Source organism: Sturnus vulgaris, unplaced genomic scaffold (assembly GCF_052056855.1).
Source record: "Sturnus vulgaris isolate bStuVul1 unplaced genomic scaffold, bStuVul1.hap1 Scaffold_84, whole genome shotgun sequence".
In the NCBI taxonomy this organism is placed as follows: domain Eukaryota; kingdom Metazoa; phylum Chordata; class Aves; order Passeriformes; family Sturnidae; genus Sturnus; species Sturnus vulgaris.
In genome coordinates this window covers 967,152-977,214 of record NW_028276728.1, presented here as the reverse complement: position 1 = coordinate 977,214, position 10,063 = coordinate 967,152, and the positions used below count along the sequence as shown (strand labels likewise).

The window sequence follows — 10,063 nt, the reverse complement described above, 5'->3', positions numbered from 1 at the left end:
AGGTGTGGTCTGGGTGTGGTCAGTGAAGGATGGTCACTTGGTGTGGTCATTGGGTGGGGGCAGGTGGTGTGGTAAGTGGTGGTATGGTCAGTTGAGTGGTCATTGGTTGTTATCGATGAGCGTGGTCAGTGTTTGTGGTCAGTGGGTGTGGCCATTTGGTCTGGCCAGTGGGGGTGGTCAGTGGGTTTGGTCAGTGGGAGTGGACAGTGGGAGGTGGTCAGTGGGTTTGTTCAGTGGGGATGGGCAGTGGGAGGTGGTCAGTGGGTTTGGTCAGTGGGTTTGGTCAGAGGGGATGGGCAGTGGGAGGTGGTCAGTGGGTTTGGTCAGTGGGTTTGGTCAGTGGGAGTGGACAGTGGGAGGTGGTCAGTGGGTTTGTTCAGTGGGGATGGGCAGTGGGAGGTGGTCAGTGGTTGTGGTCAGTGGCACAGTGGTCAGTTCTGTGGTCAGTGCGTGTAGTCAGTGGGGTGAGGGCATTGGTTTCTGTGCAGTGAGTGTGGTCAGTGGTTGTGATCAGTGGGTGCATTCAGTTGTGGACACACTGTTAGAGACCTAGAAAAATTACAGCCAGGAAAATCATTCCCAGGCTGGAGTTTCTCCTGGTTCTCTCACAGATCCGTTCCCAGGCTGATAGCTTGTTCAGCTCCGGTAGGGAGACGTTCCCCATGGATGATAATTTGGTCAAAATAGAATGGAATTAATAACATTGGATTAACACCTGGAAGCAACCGTGGGACTCATTCTGAAGTACTGTCCCAGAGGCGTTTTCTCAATTATCCAATGAGCTACTGTCTTGTCTTAGCTCTGCAGAACATCCTATAAGTGTGAATCGTGCTCTCAGTCGTGTCTCCTTCCTATCCTGAGGGATGACCATGTAGCTGTGTGTCTTATTTCTGCTGCTCCAAAGTGTAAAATCCCTAACGGACAGCTACAGTCAGTGGGTGCAGTCAGTGGTTGTGGTCAGTGGGGTGTGGTCACTGGTTGTGGGCAATGGGTGTGGGCAGTGGTGTATGGTCAGTGGGTGTGGACAGTTGGGTGGTGTCCTGGTTTAGGACAAATTTGGGAGAAAACCTCCAAAAGGACCTCCCAGAAGCAAACCCAAGCAGCCCCTCCCCCATCCAGTTAGGGGAGAAATTTCCTCAGAGAAGTGGAAAAAACCTCTTTATTCAACAAATCAAAAGCACTGTCCAGCACAAAAAAATGAACAATAGCGAACAACAAAACCTCTCACAGCTCTGAGGAGCTGACAAATTCAGAAAGTCTCCTGTGGTGGTAGCTCAGCTCAGTCTGGCATCAGTCCCTCTGGCGCTGGAAAATGCCACTGCCCAGTGGGCCGCAGGTGCAAGATCCTGGTGCTTCTCCCCGGGTCCCCAGTCCTGAGCAGGTTCAAATAATTCCAGGAAAAAGAAGGAAAAAACTGTCCAGGGAACTTCTCTGCTTCAATTAGTCAAAAACTAACTAAAAGCAAAGGAGAGCTCTCTCCTGCTCTCCACCACAGTGACACCATCCAGGAGACAAAGTGATGAAACTCCTATCTCTATGTCTCTGTCACTGTCTTTCTCTCCTCCCACCTCTATTCCATGTCTATTTCTCTCTTTGCCATTCTGTCTCTCTCTCATTTACTCTTCAATAAAATCCATCCTATTGACTTTGGAATATGGTCTCATTTGTACCCTAACTGAGGCAGAGCCATTTCTGATCATTTCAATCAGTGGATCAGAACAAGGGGCTAGAAGCCCTCCAGTCTGGCTGCTGCTCCATGCCACTTCCAGGGCCTTGGGCTGCTGAAGGGCTGCTGGGCTGGGCCCTTTGTGACACAGGGGTGTTCTATCGGGTTCCTGGGTGATGAGGGACATTCTGTTGTCCTGGTGACATGGCACAGCCCCAACCTGCAGGGCTATAGAAGGGGCCCAGGGCCCTGCACTGCCCAGTGCCAGGAGTGCCACTCACTCAGGAGGAAGCAGCTCCCGGGATCTCTGTGTGCCACACAGTTGCAGATGGAGAAGGAAAAGGAGAACCCCAGCTCCAAAGCAGCCAGCCCCATGGCCAGCAGGCCGGAAGAGCAGGCCCTCAGCGGGCAGGGGCTGGCAGCAGGTGACAGCTCAGGCCTGGTAACATGCAGCAACGATACCAGCAGCTGCCAAGAGGGATCCCAAGGGGAAACCTGCATTGAGCAGGTGCAGTCCCCACAGAAACCAGCATGTACCATCCAGAGTGCCATGAGGAAGCGTGCACTGGGCAGGAGCTCTCCCCACCAGAAGAGGATGAGGGGGATGGAGTGAGTGTCCTCGAGCTGTGTGAAGAGCGGGCAGAGAGAGAGCACAGATGGGCAGGTCTGTCAGCAGGCAGGGAAGATGCTAGGTAGGATCCCTGGCCGTCTTCCTCCAACTCCACGAGCGAGTGAGAGCAAGCAAGAGAGCCCAGGCCCCCCCGTCCCACCTTTCCTTTTCCGCTCCTACCCTGTTCCCCAGCTCCCTTCGAGAGAAAACTATTGCTACTAAGCTGTAGCCACAAATAGTTAGCATAAAAATAGGAAAAATTCCACAGAAAGAAAAGGGAACAATTCAACCCCCAACAGAACCCTAGGAGCTGGTAGCCATATGTGTGTCTATCTATAGAGCTCCTGTCTTTCTGTTTCTCTCTTTCCTCTCCTTTTAATGCTCTTTATATGGAACAGTTTTGGGTACATGAACAAGTTAAATGTGTAAAGGTTTCTAGATTAAATGGGCTAAGTTAGTGAAGTTCCTGTTATAATAAGTTTTTTATGTTGAACTGGATGTTGTAATGAATCCTTTTCCAAAGTTCCTTGATTTTCTGTACTTTGGCAGTAAAAATTTGTGTCATTTTGACATCTTGAGATTATCTGGCTGGTGTTTCTCCTGTGGACCAAACTCGAGTAAAAGAACCTTTGGTCACCCTCAGCATTTCAGTGTTCTGGGGTGTTACAGCCCCGCAGGCTCACCATGGCCTCTTGTTTCCATCAGGCCCTGCTGTGTCACACTGGCCCTTGGTTCCATGAGCATCTGGAGTGTCACACAGCCTGATGACATTTGTCCTTGCTGCCCCTGCCATCCCACTGCCCCAGGAACAGCCCCGAGCCACCTGTGAGGGACAGGCCCTGCTGGCCCAGGCCTGGGCTCAGGCCTTGGCCTTTCTGCTTCCTCCAACCAGCCCAGGCCTTGCTCAGCATTGCAGTTCCCTGCTCACAGCCTCGGGCTCCTGCAATCCTGCCCTCAAGGATCTGCTCTCACCACTCCCTGGGGAGCCTTTGGCACTCCCTGCCCTCAGTGGGGCCACTGATGCTCCAAGGGACTTGGAGTTTTGCTTCTGACTCCTTGAGCAGCTTCTTCAACCTTCTCTCAGTGCCTGGGGGTCCTGGACTCAGCCCCAAATCCACCCTGGGGATCATTAAAATACAGAAAACCCTCAGGAGCTCTTTGTCTTCTTTCCAATGTCTTCCAGTCTCTAGGCCTTGTGCAGCTGCTTGGAGTTCAGTTTGGAGTTTACTTGAGGAGGAAGATTTCAGTGTGCAGCTCATTACTTTTTCTTTTTTTTTATAGAGCATGTTTTTATTTTTCAGTTCAGAGAAATGCTGATAGAAGCATTCCCCAGGTGATCTTGATCCTGAATTTCTCCTAAGCAGGTCTGCATACACAGAAGAATGAGCCCCTTGCAGGCTGACCCTGTTTGGACAAGCTGCTCCCCAAGCCCAGCCTCACCGTGTCTGACATGGCCCAGCTGGGACTGACATCCCTGGCCCTGGCCCTTCCCCCTGAACTCTGCAGCTGGCTGTCCCTGCCCACTGCACCATGTCCCACCTGCTCTCCTCAGGGCTCTGCCTGCATCCAGGCCCAGGACAAGTATTCCTGTTTGTGAGGAAAGAAGGGAGAAGCCTGAGCAGGTTTCCTAAACGACAAACCCCCACTGTAGAAGCACATGCTGAGTACAGGCTGCCTGGAATGATGTCACCTTTCTACTAGGGACAGTGTGAGCAGAAATTATGTCTGGATGCAGAATTCTCAGAATCTTCCAGCTGAATTCTCTGTCACTGTCCTTTCCCTGCATCTCTGTTGCAGATGGAAGCTGCTGGTGCCTTTCTCAGCTGTGACCTCTCTTTTGAATGCAGACAGATGTTCCCAGGTGTGTTAAGCAGGTGCTTTGCAATGTTTATGCAAAGCTTTGGTGTGCTCATGGAACCAAGGGGACCCTTGTGACACAGCGGGGGCTGATGGAACCAAGGAGACAATTGTGACAGTTCAGAGCCTCACAGAAACAAGGCTCCATTGTGACGCTGTGTCGGAGACGACGGGAGACAAGCACATCCAATGATGATCAAGAAGCCTCAAGTTTATTGATCAGAAGGCTACAGTTATATAGACACGATAATAAAGCTCATACATATTGCAAAAGCTAAGCTCATCATTGGTTCTGTGCTCTGGCCTTGCTAAGCGTCATCCTCGCACATATTGTTACAAACTCCGGATGGCTGCGGTTGCTTTACTGTAACAGCTAATTCTTGTTTTAAAAAAAGCTAATTCTTATTTTGACATCTCGTGATTGCCTTGCTCCTTGCTCAAAGGCACAGTGTTCTTGCCCAAGGCCTTATTTCCTGACTAGTGGAATCTCATCATGTCTTTTCTCACGTAGCCAGTCTTCCACAAAACTCTCCACAACACTGAAGGGAATTATGGAATCAAGATCATTGTGACACAGCAGGGCCACATGGAACCAAGGAGACCTGTGACATTTAGGAACCTCATGGAACCAAGAGTCCACGATGACACTGCAGAAACAAGGAGACCATTGGGACGTTGTGGAAGCTCCCAGAACCAAGCAGCCCTTGTGACACTCCAGGGCCTCGTTGAAGCAGGGAGACCACTGTGACAGTCCAGAACCTCATGGAACTAAGGCTCTCTTGTGACACAGCAGGCTCCCATGCAACCAATTGTCCATTGTGACAATGCAGATCCCAGGAGACCATGGTTACACTACGGAAGCTCATGGAACCAAGGGTCCATTGTGACAAAGCAAGGCCTTGTGGAACCAAGGAGAGCATTGTGACATCATGGAACCTCGTGGAACCAAGGGTCTATTGTTACAATCCAGAAGCAAGGACACCATTGTGACAGTCCAGAACCTCATGGGACCAAGATTCCCTTGTTACACAGTGGCACTTGATGGAACCAAGGAGCCAGTGTGACACAGCAAAGCTGCATGAAACCTATGGTCCATAGTGATACTGTGGATCCAGGGAATTGATAAAGCAAGCTCTGTTTATTCTCTGTTACAATGGCTTTTTATACTCTTAGCAAGCAACTCATACAGCTGTCACATTTTGATTGGTGTACACAGATCTCTACATTAATGTTTCTTTTTGCCAGGATTCTTCCTTGTTCTCATGAGAAACTTCTCTAAAGTTACATAGAGCAGGATGACAAGATTACAGTGTCCTTGTCACATCAGCACACATTGCAACACTTGTGAAATGATGAACAGCCTGTCTTGATCTGATAAACAAGGGGATTGTTCAAACGATGCCTCCAAAGACCCATGGCCCTGATCAGCAAGGCATTCCTCAACAATTCCCCCTTTCTTTTTGTCAAGCAATTCTCATTGAGTAGCTGCTGCTGTAGCATTATTTAACATTCATCACAAGCATTGAATCAAACAAGGCACACAAATAATCACAATCAATACAATTATCCCGATGGTGATCAGGTGCTGTACCAGGCTGGTAAGCCATGGTCCCAAACCCAGGGATTTCAACCATCCTTCCAGGCCTGACCCATCCTGAATTTGAAGCTGTTTAGTAAGCCGCTTAAGCTCTGCTAATTGCTTATGAATTGACTGAGAGTGATCAGTCAGGTTCATGCAGCACATCCCTTCAAATTCATCACAACCATGTCCTTGAGCTAACAGTAAGAAATCAATTGCTGCCCGATTCTGTAGTGTAGCATGTCTAACAGAGTCCACATCTAACAAAAGATCTGACAAGGCTCGTGATGTTGCATTGGTTTGCTTTGCAAGCCAACAGCCTAACCTGTTGAGGGTTGCTAAGGCACCTGAGGAAGCAACTGTGGGTGCTAAAGCTGAAACTGCTATTATTGCACCAGGAGACCAAAATTTAACATTGTCTCTACATTCACTGCTAAATTGGTGAGTCATACGTTTTGCTCTGTGATGTCTGGATACATTTAAAATCATTGATGTATTTGGTGCCAACAATGACAATCTCCCCAGTGTACAAGGTCCACCTCTCAGCCGAGAAGGAATTCCAGACCAAGCTCTATCACCACAAATAAGAAAGTATCCAGGTGGTAATTGAATGGGAGTATTGCTTGACACAGATCGATTGGGAGCTGTATAACCACACCAAAGTGACTCATTGCCATATACCAGTAAGGAAGAATTCACACTAACAGCAGCTAAATTACAACCTGGGTCTTTGCATTTATCCAGTTCAAGTTTACACAGCCATCCGCCTTTACAGACCCTAAAAGCTCCAATTCTTGAGGTTTTGTGGAGGCTGTATGGAGATGCAGTGCCCATTGATCCCAGCTATCAAGGGTAGCATTCAAATTAGAAGACTTACATGTTGGAATGCCAGGAGGACAGGGCCATATCTCAGCCGATGCTGCCTGGCCCCAGACTATCGGGCCCCTTCACTGCTGGCCGTGTCCACTTGCTCGGCACCCACAGAGGACCTGTAGGGGTAAGCACACACATAGAACCACAGCCAACATAGCGAACCTCTGCTGGGCCTTTCCACATCCCTGACACAGGGTCCCTGTATAACACAAAAAAGGGTTTTTCCTCTTTACTTTTTGTCTCCTCAAGTCCACTATGAACATATGCCACGGGAACATTCTGCTCAGCAAATATACAAAGGTAATTCATCACAAACAATGCTTTGGCTAGTCTTTCTTGCACATCTGTTATGTTTTGAAATTTCCCAGGTTATAACTTTAAAGTCTGATTTGCTCATTCCACAATTGCCTGTCTGGTAGGGGAATGAGTAACCCCAGTGGGATGCTGTATACCCCAGAGCTGACAAAATTTTCTCAGCCTTTCACTGACATAGGCTGGACCATTTTCCATCTTTAATTGTTTAGGAACCCCCATGACTGCAAAGCAGTAAGTTAAGTGTTGAATCACGTGTAAGGCCCTTTCTCCTGTTTGTGCCATGGCCCAAATAAAGTGACTATATGTGTCCACTGTAACATGCACATGTTTGAGTTGGCCAAATTCTGATACATGTGTAACATCCATTTGCCATACTTCATTCGGGCCTAAGCCTCGAGGATTAACCCCAACACCGAGACCCAGACCATGATGGCTACAGGTAGGGCATGCTCGGACTATTCCTCTGGCCTCCTCCATCGTGATGTTGAAATACTTGTGTAAGCCACGGGCATTTTGATGAAATGTAGCATGAGCTTCATGGGCCTTGGTGAATTCATTAATTGTCACTGACACAGAGACCAATTGGCCTGCACTCATATTGCCTTCTCCCAAACCTTGGATTCATTTGTGGCTTCTAATATGCAAGGCAGAATATGATTTCTTCCTTTGATTGATGCATGCTTGCAGTTGTCTCAACAGCTCAAAAAGCTGAGGGTTCTGTATGTCCTTGATTATGGCATCTTCAATTCTTGCAGCTATTCCAGCCACATACAGAGAGTCAGTTATAACATTTAACCTGTCTCTTGGCCATTTTTTAAAAGACCAAACAACTGCTCTCAGTTCCAAAGTTTGTAAGGAGTCTTCAGTCTCTGCTTGTAAAATGATATGATGCCATTTAGAGCCAACATGCCACGTGGCAGCAGCACGCCGTGATTTTCTTCCTGCATCAGTAAAAACTGTAACTGCTCCTTGGAGAGGCTGTGCACTATATTTTGGAATCTGTAACCAGTTCTGCTGGCTCATCCACTTAAGCACTGAAACTTTAAGTGAGCTGACATTGATGTCCTGTGCCTCACTCAGGAGACTAGTTTGTAACAGTTGAGAATTCTGCAGGTACCACTCCAGCTCTTCTCTTTTAAGAGGCAAATAGATGGTTCCAGGCTCCTTGCCCAACACCTGCACTATTCGAGTTCTTCTTTTACAAATAAGTTCAGCCAAGTCCTCAACTTTTTGCTGGATCATTTTTCATGGTTGTAGGAGTGGAAATAGCCATTCAAGAACTTTGACCTCCTCTTGCTCCCGCTTTTTCTTTTTGTGCTGCTTAAGTGCACCAAGCAACTGTGATGGCCCAATTAGAATGGTAAGATCAATTGGGAAGGTCAGGGTCAAGACGATCAACCACTCACCGTGCAATTATAGTGCACAACTGCTTAATCATGTTATTCTGCAAGGGCGAGAGCCTTACTGGAGCAGTGGGATCAGTTCCTTTCAACAGTGGTCACAAAACTTCCAACTGTTCATTAGTAATCCCAACCACTGGTCGTAGCCACTGTAAGTCTCCCATGAGTTTTTGTCCATCATTTAAATGTTTTATGTCCATTTTGATAGTTAACTTTTGTGGCCTAATTGTGGCATTATCAATTTTCCCTCCCAAATATTTCCACGTAGGAAAAGGCTGAACTTTTTCTGGGGCAATTGATAAACCTTGTTGCAGGAACTGTTGTGTCAAGAATTTCTCTTGTTGTGGATTCACGGGTTGTTTCTGAGCCACTGATATGTCATCCATATAGTGGTGGATCATGGCATCTGGCCATGCAATTCGAATGGGTTGTAATGCACAAGCCACAAACAGCTGACAAAGAGTGGGACTGTTCTTCATTCCTTGCAGTAGAACCACCCATTCAAAGCTCTGTGCAGGTGCTTCTCGATTAATGGATGGAACTGTAAAAGCAAAACGCTGTGTATACTCTGGATGTAAGCAAATTGTGAAAAAACAGTCTTTGAGATCCACAATCAGTAGATGCCAATGCTCTGGGATCATTGCTGGATTAGGCAGTCCAGGCTGCAAGGCTCTCACGGTCTGCATCTCTGCATTCACTGCTCTTAAGTCATGCAGCAAGTGATATGTCCCAGATTTTTTCTTTATCACAAAAATAGGAGTGTTCCATGGACTTGTGGATGATTTAAAATGTCCTTGATTTAATTGCTCGTGAACTAACATCTGAACCTGTTGTAGACTTTCCTTTTCCAGTGGCCACTGGTCGATCCATACTGGCTGATCAGTCAGCCATTTCAGCTGAATCGGGAAAGTCCATCCAATGGCCCCGAGGGAAAAGGTCTCTCTGTTGTTAGGACAAAGCCTAAAGAGGTCAGCACATCTCTTCCAATCAGGGCATTAACCTTTTCTGGCAGTGGCATTATGGTGACATAGGTAGGAACAGTTTTGCCATCTATCGTAACTTGGACTATATCTCGGCTTCCCTGTGCAATAGCAGCTCCACCCACTCCTTCTACTCCTCCCATCATTCTTTGTAGGGGACATTGTGGTGGCCAAATCAATTGGCAAATGATAGGCAAGTCCGAGCCGGGGTCTAAAAGGACAGGAAGACGTAGAGTTTGTCGGCCACACTTAATAACTGCATTTACAACAGGACGATTTTCCATTGAAAGTGTCAATAATGCAAGTCCACCTGTAGATCCAAATCCTTTCCCATCTCATTTCCTTATTAGCTGGAGTCATTGCCACTGTTAACTGCTGCATAGGTACAAGCTGTGAGATCCTGCTTCCTTCAGGGATATACATTGGTGGGAAATGTGTTTGAACCATAATGCAGATTTCTCCATTATAATCCACATCAATAAGTCCAGGTAATGCAAAAAGTCCCTTCATGCTGCTGGAGGACCGACCCAATAACAATGCTCCATGGGCTTGGCCTCCAATAATCAATGGTCCTTTTAGTCCAGTGGGACCTTTCTGTGGTCTGTTGTCGATCAGGGTGCCGTCTATTGCGGTTGCCAGGGCCAGTCCGAGGCTCCCTGAGGTGGCGGGTTGGAGCCTGGCTGCTGATTGCACTGGCAGGCGCAAGGTGGCGCTGTTGTCACCTGAGCCGCTGTTGGGGTCTGCGAGCCGCCACTTCTCGCTCTCAGTCCATCGTTTTTTGAC

General features: G+C 47.8%; 1 protein-coding gene across 1 annotated transcript; it reads right to left on the bottom strand.

Moving 5' to 3' along the window:
* Window positions 1–5,607: 5,607 nt before the first annotated feature.
* Window positions 5,608–6,546, bottom strand: LOC148217428 (endogenous retrovirus group 3 member 1 Env polyprotein-like). Its single transcript, XM_088158599.1, is given in 1 exon segment — window positions 5,608–6,546. A coding segment is annotated over 1 exon segment (939 nt).
* Between the last annotated feature and the right edge of the window lie 3,517 nt (window positions 6,547–10,063).